The sequence below is a fragment of the Catharus ustulatus genome, chromosome 29, assembly GCF_009819885.2.
Source record: "Catharus ustulatus isolate bCatUst1 chromosome 29, bCatUst1.pri.v2, whole genome shotgun sequence".
Lineage (NCBI taxonomy): Eukaryota > Metazoa > Chordata > Aves > Passeriformes > Turdidae > Catharus > Catharus ustulatus.
In genome coordinates, this window is record NC_046249.1 from 4,269,213 (window position 1) to 4,281,638 (window position 12,426).

General features: G+C 50.6%; 1 protein-coding gene across 7 annotated transcripts in view; it reads right to left on the reverse strand.

The window, feature by feature from the left end:
• LOC117008434 (DNA-binding protein RFX2-like) overlaps nt 1-12,426 on the reverse strand; it is a 71,457-nt gene that overhangs the window by 5,054 nt on the left and 53,977 nt on the right. For 6 of the 7 annotated variants that reach the window (XM_033082285.1, XM_033082286.1, XM_033082283.2 and 3 more), the window contains 8 exons: nt 11,902-12,083; nt 9,545-9,664; nt 8,507-8,622; nt 6,301-6,419; nt 5,884-5,996; nt 3,550-3,701; nt 2,546-2,643; nt 1,211-1,360 (listed from right to left, as the gene is read on the reverse strand). In XM_033082285.1, the coding sequence (XP_032938176.1) occupies nt 1,211-1,360; nt 2,546-2,643; nt 3,550-3,701; nt 5,884-5,996; nt 6,301-6,419; nt 8,507-8,622; nt 9,545-9,664; nt 11,902-12,083 (1,050 nt within the window). The remainder of the gene's footprint in view (nt 1-1,210; nt 1,361-2,545; nt 2,644-3,549; nt 3,702-5,883; nt 5,997-6,300; nt 6,420-8,506; nt 8,623-9,544; nt 9,665-11,901; nt 12,084-12,426) is intronic. The other variant, XM_033082289.1, reaches the window with a different exon arrangement.

Genomic DNA, 12,426 nt, shown 5'->3' on the forward strand with positions numbered 1-12,426 from the left:
TGATCATGTCTGGACCGTGGTATTTTTAGAACTACATAATTGTTGGTAATAATATAATAGATATTATTCTTCACTGGAAACATAATTCTTCACTGAAAAAGTGGTAAAGCATTGGAATGGGGTGCCCAGGGAAGTGGTAGAGTCATCACCCCAGAAGTGTTCAAAAATGAGTGGAGGTGGGGACATGGTTTAGTGGGCATGGTGAGGTTCAGCTGAAAGTTGGACTGGATGTTCTTGGAGATCTTTTCCAGCCTTAATGATTAGTGAGTGTCACAGAAGTTCCTTTTCCACTGCTCACAGTGAGGTGCAAAATTTACCCAGTGAAGAAACACCAAATGCATCACCTTGTTCATTCAGCTGGGGATTGAACACTGCAGAGAACCTGGCTGTGGAGCAGTGAGGAGAGGAGCCTGTGGGTTACCTGGTTACTAGCACAGAACCTGGCTGTGAAACCCCAGTGTGGAGCAGAGAGGACAGAGCCCTGCCCCTGGGTTACCTGTTACTAGCACAGGACTGGCTGTGGAGCAGAGAGGACAGAGCCCTGCCCCTGGGTTACCTGGTTACTAGCACAGGTGGAGCAGTGAGAAGGACAGGAGCCCCTGGGTTACCTGGCTACGAGCACAAGACCTGGCTCTGGAACAGTGAGGACAGGAGCCCTGCCCCTGGGTTACCTGGCTACCATCAGAGAACCTGGCTGTGGAGCAGAGAGGACAGGAGCCCATGGGTTACTAGCACAGGACCTGGCTGTGGAACCCCACCTAGGGAGCAGAGAGGACAGAGCCCTGCCCCTGGGTTACCTGTTACTAGCACAGGACTGGCTGTGGAGCCCCAGGGTGGAGCAGAAAGGACAGGAGCCCGTGGGTTACCTGGTTACTAGCACAGGTGGAGCAGAGAGGACAGAGCCCTGCCCCTGGCTTACCTGGCTACTAGCACAGGTGGAGCAGTGAGAAGGACAGGAGCCCCTGGGTTAGCTGGCTACTAGCACAGGACCTGCCTGTGGAGCAGAAAGGACAGAGCCCTGGCCTGGGTTACCTGTCACTAGCACAGAACGTGGCTGTAGAGCAGAAAGGACAGGAGCTCATGGGTTACCTGGTTACTAGCACAGAACCTGGCTGTAGAGCAGAAAGGACAGGAGCCCATGGGTTACCTGTTACTAGCACAGAACCTGGCTGTGGAGCAGTGAGGAGGACAGAGCCCTGGCCTGGGTTACCTGCACGTTGGCGAAGTCCACGCGGTTGAGGTCGCTGAGCATCTGGTTGATCTGGGACGTGTTCTGCAGCACGGCGCGCGCCGCCTGCGCCAGGTGGTTCAGGGACGTGTACCTGCGCAGGGTCTGGGCAAAGGCACTCACCACCCCCACCTGCAACACAGCAAGGGGGGCTGCAGGGCTCTGCTCCCTGCCCACACCTGCACAGCCACCAGCTCTGCAAGTGTTCAGAACGCTCGTGGAGGTGGAGCCTGGGGACGCGGTTCAGTGGTGTTTGTGTGCCCTGCACAGGGAAATGTTTGACTGCTTGTACAGGTCTTGTCTCTGCCAGCTCCTCCCTGTCCTTGGGGCCAGAACTCAGAGCAGTTTTCCCTCAAATCCACACTCCTGGTGCTTGGCCTGCCTCCCCCTCTTCCCTTTCTAACTTCTCATATCCCCCTGTTCATGTGGGAACTGAGGTAGTTCTGGGGTAGTGGTTGGACTCAAATCATCTTAAAGGTCATTTCCAACCCAATCCTTGTGCCAGGCACTTGGAAATATTCAGTCAGTCCTTGGGCACAGGTGGTTGTGAAACATGTTGAGGGCACAGTGTGGTTTGTGAATCAATGGTGTCTCTTTAGGTGCTGCTCAGTTTGGATTGGTTTGTAAGGAATAAAGGATTCTGACCTCTCCCATTCCAGCTCCCTGGTTGCCTGGACCACACAGTGCTCCACCATGCAGAACATGCACTCATCACAAAGCAGTGGAAGGACCCAAACCTAAATAATTCTGGGATTCCATTATTTATTCTCTTTAAACTGCCAGGTTTTCACACTCTGCCTCCAGCAGAGACCTGCAAGGTGGGAAGAAGCAGCAAGAATCCCTGGCTTTAGGAGAGCAGGAGCCTTGGGACAATCCTGTGCTTTCCAGGAGGACAGCCCCGTGCCAGGGCAGAGAAAACAGGGAATGGTCCCGGCCCCAAGGCTGCCAGAACTCCAGGAGCGTTTGGACACCGCTCTCAGGGATGCTCAGGGTGGGATTGTTTGGGGTCTGGGCAGGAACAGGGGTTGGATTTGATGCTTGTGGGTCCCTCCCAGCTCAGGATGTTCTGTGGCTCTATGATTTTCTCCCACAAAGCTTTATCTGCAATTTCAGGACACAGGAATGGCTCCATGGACAGAGCATCACCAGCTTCTGGCACAAAGGAATTGCCCCACCTGTGCTCCCACCCCTGGCTGATTTTGGTTCAGAATCAATCACTGCACTGTGCCAGGTGGACAAACCCCAGCAGGAATTTCCAATCCCTGTGGAAAACTGCAAGAAGCAGCCACACACACTGAGCCACACATCTCTGCTCACCTTGGTCTGCACGACCTGAGGGGGGAAATCACTCATGGCATTCATCAGCCACCCCTCCAAACTCTTGGCAAAGTTCCGGATGGCCTGTGTCAGTGTGCCTGCAAAGAAGGCTGCAAAGTCAGAAAAGCTGCTCTGTAGCATTTTTGGGTATCACTTTCTAGCTTAGGACTGCTGGGAAAGCACAGCCTGGGGGCTGGTTAGCTGAGATGTCAACTCAGCACCAAGGAAATCAGCTGGGTTGATGCACACAAATTATTCCTTGATGTTATTACTCAAACTCTTCTTATTATTCTTTCTCTATTTCTTCTTCTTTTTAGTTTTTCTTTTTCATTTTTCTATTTCATTTTTTCTTATCCTTACTCTTACTCTTATCCTTACTCTTTTATCCTTACTGTTACCCTTACTCTTATCCTTACTCTTATTCTTACTCGTACTCTTATCCTTATGACAATTGGACTTAATGATCTTAGAGATCTTTTTCAACCTACACATTTCTATGGGTTTTAAAAATTATTCTTATTTTCTTTCATCCTTTTATTATTCATGGCCTTTCTGAGCATTTTTCAAGCATTGAAATTCACTCTACAAAGACACGCTCGTGCCCCAGCTTGTGACAGCCCTCAGAGGGACATTTGGGAATCCAAATCAGAGAGAAAACCCTCAATACCCCATCATCAATCTCTCAGAAATTTGAATCCTAATTTCCAGGAGTGCAGTGAGGGACAGAGCACAGGATGGTCCTGTGCAAAGAGTCCCATATCCAAACTGTGTTTCTCACCTGACTCCTGAACAAAACCAGGAGATGTGATATGCACACACCAAATTTAAAAGGGAGGGGAATTAGGAGGTACAAAATATCCCCCCAGAGCACTGATGCAGGAGGAACACTGCTGTTCATTGCATTTCAGCCAAGACAAACACCTCCAGGTGGGTTTTTACAGTGGAAATCTTTGTGGCAAATCTTTGAGTGAGCTCAGACTCAGGGTGGAGCTGTGGCTACTCACTGGGCACTGGCCTGAGCACGTCAGGGATCAGGATCTCCACCAGGGCCTGGTACAGGATGTGGTCACAGCTCCTCATCCACTTGAGGATGGGCTCATACTTGCACAGGGTGATCAGTTTGTCCTTTGGGAGGGTCCCCTCGGGTTCCTCTTCACTGCAGGAGGAGGAGAGGAGGAGGGAGGAGACAGAGTTAGCAGCAGGTTTGCATGCAGTGATTTCCCCCTCCCTCTGCATTTCTAACTCCAGTTTTCAGGACAAAGATGTTTGTGTGCCTTGCACAGGGAAATGTTTGACTGTTTGTACAGGTCTTGTCTCTGCCAGCTCCTCCCTGTCCTTGGGGCCAGAGCTCAGAGCAGTTTTCCCTCAAATCCACACTCCTGGTGCTTGGCCTGCCTTCCCCTCTTCCCTTTTTAACTTCACTGCCTCTCACATCCCCCTGTTCACGTGGGAACTGAGCTCCAGCACAGTCATTTCAGCCAGAAAAGCCTCAGCTGGTTCCTCCTTGCAGCCCCAGCTGTTCCCAAAACCTTCCCACCCCTCTCCTCCCTCCTCTGCTCTCACCCTCCTGAGCCACAGCACCAGGACAAAAACTCTGCAGCCCATGTAGGGCAGATTAGCTGATACTGAGATGGTTTAAGGTGTTTAACACCTCCAAATGCTGGATGCTTTCAGAAGGAAGGAACTGAACATATTGTCTGTAACCAACTGAGGTCAATCCAGCTTCCATTTTTTTCACTTTGTAGATGGATAAAGGCACAAGTTATCTGTTACACAACAAGCAGGAAGAGCTGAAACCTGAATGCACTGCCAGAGCACCCACACATTATGCCAAGAATTGGGAATTTGGGAGGGTCTTTCCCCATGCATTGCATCAAAATCCTTAAAGCCAAGCCTGAGACTTGCTCTAAAGGGGAACTTGGAGCCTCAGCCTGCAGAATTTTAGTGGTGAACCCCATGGGCATCACTCCTGGAAAACCCACATGGAGAAACAAATCATGAAACCTTCTGTGAAGGGCATCCATGTTCTGCATCTTCTCGTGCTTTCAGTGTGCCACTGCTCTAATATTTGGGGTTTATATTTATATTTATAATTTTTTATATTTATATTTATATTTTAAGAAGAGGAGGGAGTGTGTTATTTACCTCTCTGGGTTACTGGCAGAGGTGGGAGAGGTGGGAGAGCCCTGCAGAAAAGCTGCCTCCAGTTTCCCCTGCATACCCAGAAACAGCTCCTGGGGTGTTGCAATCTGTCTGGGAGCTGTTCCCTCAAGAAAATGAGATTTTAAACCAAGCAAACACAGCTGCAGTGATTCCTTGCAGGAAAATATCCCCTGGGCAACATCTACAGGGCCATATTCTACAGATTTTTGAGGGATTTTTGCTTATTACTCAATGTTTTACCATTTTTCTTCTGAATGGAAAACCTTCATCTTTATAGCATCAATAAGAGTGGAACAGATTTGTGATAGAAATTTTAAGAAGAAACCTTCACTTTTTCAATTTTCCCTGTTTTCACTTATTTCTGTTCCCCTGGCAGCAACTCCCAATGCATAAAGGATGAGGAAGAGGCACAGCAACGAGCCAGGCAGGAATGAAAAAATTAAAGCAGCTTTGTTTGCAATGATCTGCCTCAAAACACAGGCACTGACAGCTCTGGGCAGCCAGGAAAGGCAGAGAGTCAGTCTGGATATCCCTAAAACCTCAGAGAGTCCCTAAAATCTGAGCCAGAGGATGGCAGGGAATCATCACTGTCTGCTCCTGAGCTCTTGGGAAGCAGGATCCCCTTCTTTGCTGCAGGAGGTGCAAGGGACACAAGTGTCCAACCTCAGGGTGAAACAGCCTCAAGTCACCCCAGGGGAGTTCAGATTGGATATGAGGGAAAATTTCTTCACTGAAAGAGTGGCCAGGCATTGGAACAAGCAGTGCAGGGCAGTGGTGGAGCCACCAAGTGTCCAAAAACCGTGTGGGGGTGGCACTTGGGGATGTGGCTGGGTGCTGGGTGGATGGATGGATGGATGGATAGATGATGGATGGATGGATGGATGGATGGATGGATGGATGGATGGATGGATGGATGGATGGATGGATGGATGAATGACCTTGGAGAGCTTTTCCAGCCTCAATGACCCCACCATTCTCCAACCAGACTGACACTTCCCCAGAGCTCTGAATTTTGCATTACAGAATTAAACACTTCCAACGCTCTTAGTCACGGCTCTGCAGGGCAGAAAATATTCCCAAATTCTGCAAAGCACTCAAAAAAGGCTAAGAACACTTGATGCATCTTAAAAAGAAATCTGTGAGCAAGCAGAGGAGCAGGGAGGGCCGGGCAGTACCTGGAAGGCAGAGCAGTGGGGCCATCACTAGGGGGTGCCTTGGGACTCCAGAAGGATTGCCACAGCTTCTCGATGTACTGGAACTGGAGATTCATCACCACATCCAAAGTGGCCTGACAGCAAAGAACACCACGGGGTCAGCACTCAGCTCCAGTGCTGCCACTCACAGTAAATCATTTCCATGGAAAACAACGGAATTGGCACAGTTTTAGTAACCAACCTAACAGAAAACAGCTCACATGATGAAAAAACCACATCAAGCACAATGTTTGAGTTGTAATTCCTGGCAAATGAAGAATTCCTGATTATATTCCAGCTTTTCCTAAGAGTGGGATATGAGCTGGTCACATGAATGATGTCCCACATAGTTAATAAATCAATTCCAAACAATCCCCAGAGAATATTGCAAACAATCACCTCACAGTGTCTCCTGTAGAGAACCTGCAGAGTTTTCACGTCGTTCAAGGTGAAACCTTCTTGTAAGAGGACATTGCCAAGATCAGGGGCTGGGAACTCAGGAAAGACATGGGTTACATCTGGGAAAAGAAATTGGGAAAGGTGCTGAGGGTGAGGAAAGCTCAGAGTACGGGTGAGCACAAGGTGCTGCTGTCACTGGGGGCTCTTTCATGTTCCAGTTTTTATAAGATAATTTAGTCCTTTCCCTGATTTGTGCTGCTTTACTGAGAAAAAGCAAACAACCACAGCCCAGTGGATCCAGTGGGGAAAGGAAAATGTTTCCTTTCTGTTTGTAATAAAACAAACAAGAAAACATTATCCTCATCTACCATCCATTAGAATTTCCCCAAAGCCTGGAAAATGTCTCTCTGGTATTTAAGGAGTACAATGGGGAATGGAATTGGGCAGAGGTGTCAGGAGCTGGGATTTGTGATGGGGACACACAGATCCAGGACCAGCAAATGCAGGGGGTCTGTTCCACAAGGAGAAGGTCAGTGTGGATCAGTTCCACTCAGATCCCACTGCAGCCTTTGCAAGGAATTGCTTTCCCCCCTCTGCCAGGATCCCCACTCTTCCATGGAATTTAGATAAAAGCAGATGGATTAAAAACAGACTATGAGGGACCCAAGGCTCAAGTGGGCTCAAGGAAAAAGCCTTCCTAGGGAGACAGGAGTCAGCAGATAAACTTAGCAAACGTGACACTAAAAAAACACCTACAGAACACACACTATATATAAAATATATACAGTAATTTCACGACTATAAGGCGCACCCTTATGACTAAAATTTTTCCCTAAACCCGGAAGTGCGCCTTATAGTCCGGTGCGCCTTATCTGATCTACAAAGTTGCAAAATTTTCCACCCCGGAAGTGAGAGCCGCGAGGGGGAGCGGCGCCACGGGAGCGCCGAGTAGCCATGGTGGGGCAGCCCCGGGCAGCCCCAGGCACGGGGAGCAGCGCGGGCTGGAAGGCAGAGGGCGGCCCCGGGCAGCCCCAGGCATGGGGAGCAGCGTGGACTGGAAGGCGGGGCGTGGCCCCGGGCAGCCCCGGGCACGGGGAGCAGTGCGGGCTGGAAGGCGGGGCGTGGCCCCGGGCAGCCCCGGGCACGGGGAGCAGTGCGGGCTGGAAGGCAGGGGGCGGCCCTGGGTGCCCCAGGTACCGGGAGCAGCGCGGGCAGGGAGGTGTTACTACTTTGTAACTTTGTTGTGCGCAGCGGCCTGAGCTGACGGGACCACAGTGCTGGGGGCAGCGGCGCCACAGCTGATAGGGGCAGGCGCAGCCAGCGGGGCTGCGGTGCTGGCGGCAGCGGGGCCACAGGCCGATAGGGGCCGACGGGACCACAGTGCTGGGGGCAGCGGCGCCACAGCTGATAGGGGCAGGCGCAGCCAGCGGGGCTGCGGTGCTGGCGGCAGCGGGGCCACAGGCCGATAGGGGCCGACGGGACCACAGTGCTGGGGGCAGCGGCGCCACAGCTGATAGGGGCAGGCGCAGCCAGCGGGGCTGCGGTGCTGGCAGCAGCGGGGCCACAGCCCAATAGGGGCCGACGGGGCCGCAGTGCGCCGAGCCGAGCGAGGGATGGGAGGCAGGGCAGTGGCGGCGCGGGGCAAACCCGCCGACATGGGGGCACCCGGAGCACCAGGGAACTCTGGAGCAGCGGGGCCCTGGGGATGCCGCACGGAGCGGCGGAGGGCTTTCTCCGGCCCCGGGGACGCCACACGGAGCGGCGGCGGGCATTTTCCGGCCCCGGGGACACCGCACGGAGCGGCGGCGGGCATTTTCCGGCCCCGGGGACGCCACACGGAATGGCGGATACAGGCAGGCCCGGGGGCCAATGGCTGCCGGGTTGGGGCGGGGCCTTGGCCAGCAACCGCGCGGGGGGAGCTGGGGGCGGAGCCTCGCTTAAAAAAAAAAAAAAAAAAAAAAAAAAGTGCGCCTTATAGTCCGGTGCGCCTTATCTGATCTGCAAAGTTGCAAAATTTACCGACTCCCGGGGGGTGCGCCTTATAGTCCGGTGCGCCTTATGGTCGTGAAATTACTGTACATCTGAAAAAACCAAAATGCTGCAGATTTATTAGGAAAGCACAGCAGCCAGGACTTGCTGCATAAAACCTTCCCCTTAAAGGCCAAATCCCACCTGTGGGATAATTCATCACCAAGGAGTCTCTCACCTATGAACTGCTGGTGGTGCTGGCTCTGAGCAGCCACGGACTGCTCGGGCGTGGTGTGGGGGGTGCTGTTGGATGCACTCTCTGCCATCCCATCCATCTTCTGGGCTGCTCTGTACCTAAACCCCAGCAGAATCAGGATGGGTTAGGAGCCACACAGACAGGGGAAAACACCTACACAACGTTTATTTGTTATTTGCAGCACATATCTGTGAGTATGTGGAGTGGTGGGTACATTCAAGGCAAACACGTTGAGGGCTGATCATTTATATCATGGACTCAACTGGGGGGAAATGGGAAGCTCCTTTGGAAAAGCTTCCCCAAGGCAAGATTAAAGGGGCTAAGAAGTCTGGTGACACCAAAAAATAAAAAAAGAGAACCAGAGCTGTAGTGGGTTCCAGAGCAGACTCTGTCTTAAGCACTGAGTTTTGCATTTACTTTGTTTGGGAGCTGAAAAAATTCTGCTCCTTCTGCACTTCAGCAACAACCAGAAGTGCCCATGCTTCCAGGAGGCAATTCCAAATTCCTTTCCACACTGGGTTTTATCTTTAAAATTACTCAGGCACAAGACTAAGCATGGCACTATTTAACTTGCACTTTTGCACAGGAAAATACTCAAACCCCCCAAGTCCACCCAGATGCAGCACAAGTCCCCAGATCCTTCACACTGATTTGGCACCAGCATCTCCATAGCTGAGATCCTGAACCATTCTGGCTAAGGGAGGCTGGGGAAGGTGGCACACAAGGTGGAACATGCCACAGGCAAGGAGAATAGGCAGGTAAATCCCATTCCATGGAGTTCCAGAAGGGTTTGGGTTGGAAAAGTTCTTTAAAGGCCAACTGGTCCAACCCCCTGCAGTGAGCAGGGACATCTTCCACCAAACCAGGCTGCTCCTCCAACTTGGCCTTAAATATTTCCAGGGGTGGGGCATTACCTGGGATAGGTTTTGCTTCTTCAGCACCACCAGGTTTGAGCTTCCCAAGCAGAGCCAAATCCCAGGGACCTGCTGAGTATTTGGGGCAGGGCCTGGGAGCACCCACCTTTGTTTCTGGTGGATGGGCTGCTGCCTCATGGCCATGTACTGGGTGTCCTCCTGCAGGCGGTTCAGCGGCGACTCGGGCTTCAGGCGGATCCCGTAGTAGTGATATTTGGAATTTCCCCTGCAAATATCAATTAGTCAGTGGAAGGGGCATTGTGGCCCTGGCTGCTTGGACAACACACCCCATTTCATGCAGCACATGGCTGCCAAGCACTGTTTGAGTGCTACTGAAATGCCATCATGCCCTAAAAAATGTAAACCCACGTGTGGCCAAGTGCAGTGGGATCCACACTTCAACCTGGCCAGGTTTGCTCATGGTGGCTGGGGAAGAGAGGAGGGAAGTGCTACAATAAATTATTAAACAGAGTGACTGAAAGACCACAGGGGACACTTTGCTATTTGATTAGGGTTTAGGGATTTGGTTTTTTCCATAAAAACAAGCATCCATCTTTATCTAGACTTGGATAAAATGAGCCTGACTGAATGGCCACTATGAAAAGAAAAATGTCTTTTCTGTTGCCAGCATTTCTGCAGCAACAGCACCTGGCTTTGATGTGGTTTTGTCCTTGGAGCTGCTCACTTTTGTAGTTTTGTGAAAACTGGAAGCTTTCTCCAAGCACAAGGGAATTCTTTCTCCTTTGCTGCTGTGGAGCTCCTTGGCAGGATGTGATTCCACCACACTGGAGAGACATGGGTCAGCTGAAGTTTTCCCACCAAACTGGAATTTTTTGGTCCTAGTGGGAGCGAGGACAGTGCTGCAGCCATGGACACCTGGTGACAGTGTGTCCAACTCAGCTTCAGCCCATCTGTCACCATAAATGGGTGAATTGAGTCCTCAGAGGGAGAAGAGACCAAGCCAGGGAAGCACCAACAGCATCTCCAGAGCACAGAGGAGGGAGGCTGAAAATTCCTTTGCTATGTCACTAAAACTGGGACTGGAGGAACCTTAAATCCAAGGATGCTTCCCATTGGAAAATTAGAGAAATATAAGACAGGATTATTTATCAAGTTGGGTTCTTTTTTGGGGGGAGAATTTGCTCTTTTCAAGGGCCCAGCTGAATTACTGGGTCTTTGTCACTGCCCCAAAGGGTTTTACACACACCCTGTGCTCAACCCTGTCCTGAGTGATTGAAGTGCCTGCAAATTAAATAACAGCTGTCTTTATAAACTAAAATTACAATGAGTAAGAAAATAATGGGGGTCAGCTCTCGGGCAGAATTGAGGTTCACTGTCCCCTTCCCAGCCTGCACATTTCCAAATTTCAGTGGGTTTTTTTGTTCACTAGTTTATTCTTTAATCCTTGATGGGATTAAAGAATTTCTCTCCTCCAAAGAAATTACTTCAGAGCTCTTACATTTGACCCAGTCTAGAGAAATCCAAGGCTCCCCTGCTCTTCCTACAGCTGTTACCTCCACATTCCAGCTGTGGAATGCCCTGCTCACATCTGGTTTTGTTCTCATTTGAAATGCCCAGATATTCAAACTTGAATTTTATTATAAAATCTTCAACAATCAGAGCAATGACTGTTTTACAGGCAATACATTATCCATTTTTTAAATATTAGGAACTGGGATGAAGTTGACACTCAGCTGTGCAGAAGCTTTGGATGCTCCCTTGAAGGACCTGTCTGTAATTACAGGAGTTTATTTTCTCATTTTACACCTTTCCTGTAACATCTTACAGATCTTTGATGATTTAGAAGAAAAAACCCTCATGCAAGATTCAGCCTGATGTTTTGGGTATTTCAGAAATAAACCATTTATAACTCTACAACTTGTCTGCACTAAAGCTGTGGGCACAGGGTCTGTCAGGGGGATTTTTACTGGACCCAAAAGGAGAAATGGCTTTGGTGACCCAGAATTTTGGGCTCTGCAGTGGAAGTTGTGAGGATGAGTTACCTCATCTTTGTCAGACAATACAGAATCCTGGAATATCCTGATTGGAAGGGACCCTCAGGGATCATCAGAGCAGCCCCTGGCCCTGCCCAGACCCCCCAACAATCCCACCCTGAGCATCCCTGAGAGCGGTGTCCAAACGCTCCTGGAGCTCTGGCAGCCTTGGGGCCGGGACCATTCCCTGGGGAGCCTGGGCAGTGCCCAGCACCCTCGGGGGGAAGAACCTTTCCCTGAGCTCCATGCCAAGCCCTGACACAGCTCCAGCCCTCCCTGGGCTAATGGGATCCTCATGGGATTAGAAGCAGTTTCAGTTCACACAAAACCCACTTTCCCACCGGCTCAGCGTCGGTTATTTCCGTAGCTCTCCAAAGAGAAAGACCTGAACCTTCTAAAGATGCTCAGGAAGTTCTGAGTGCACCAGAGATGCTGCTTGTTGTTCCCTGAAGTGCAGACTGCCACCAACCTGGTGCCCAGGCGCCGAGTCCTCAGCCCCATGAAGACGGAGCGGATGAGCTTCCCGAAGGAGGCGGCGTTGACGGGGTCCAGTTTGTGCTCCTGGCAGTGCCGCAGGTAATGGTTGTACAGGGAGCTCCTGGGCAGGCTCACACCTTCTGCTGTCTCGTAGTTATCCAGCAGCCACTGCAGCTTCAGGCAGGGAAAAATAAACAACATGCAAGTCTAAAGAGGGCTGGGATGTCAGGTGGGGTCAGTGCTTAAACATCCGCATCGACAAGTTCAAGAGAAGGGAACAGTTAATTTATATGAGTTAACTCACATAACTTACATACAGTAATTTCATGATTATAAGCCGCATGTTACAATATAGAGTGTGATAAAAGGTATCTGCTCTATCACCATCTGTTGAGAGTGGGAGCAGTGATCCTGATCTCAGTGGGAGATATTCTGCTAATGGGCATCCATTGAAACCAGGCAGGGCATTGTTCTTTATCTCCATGGGATATCTCCTGTTAATGGCCATGTTCTATAA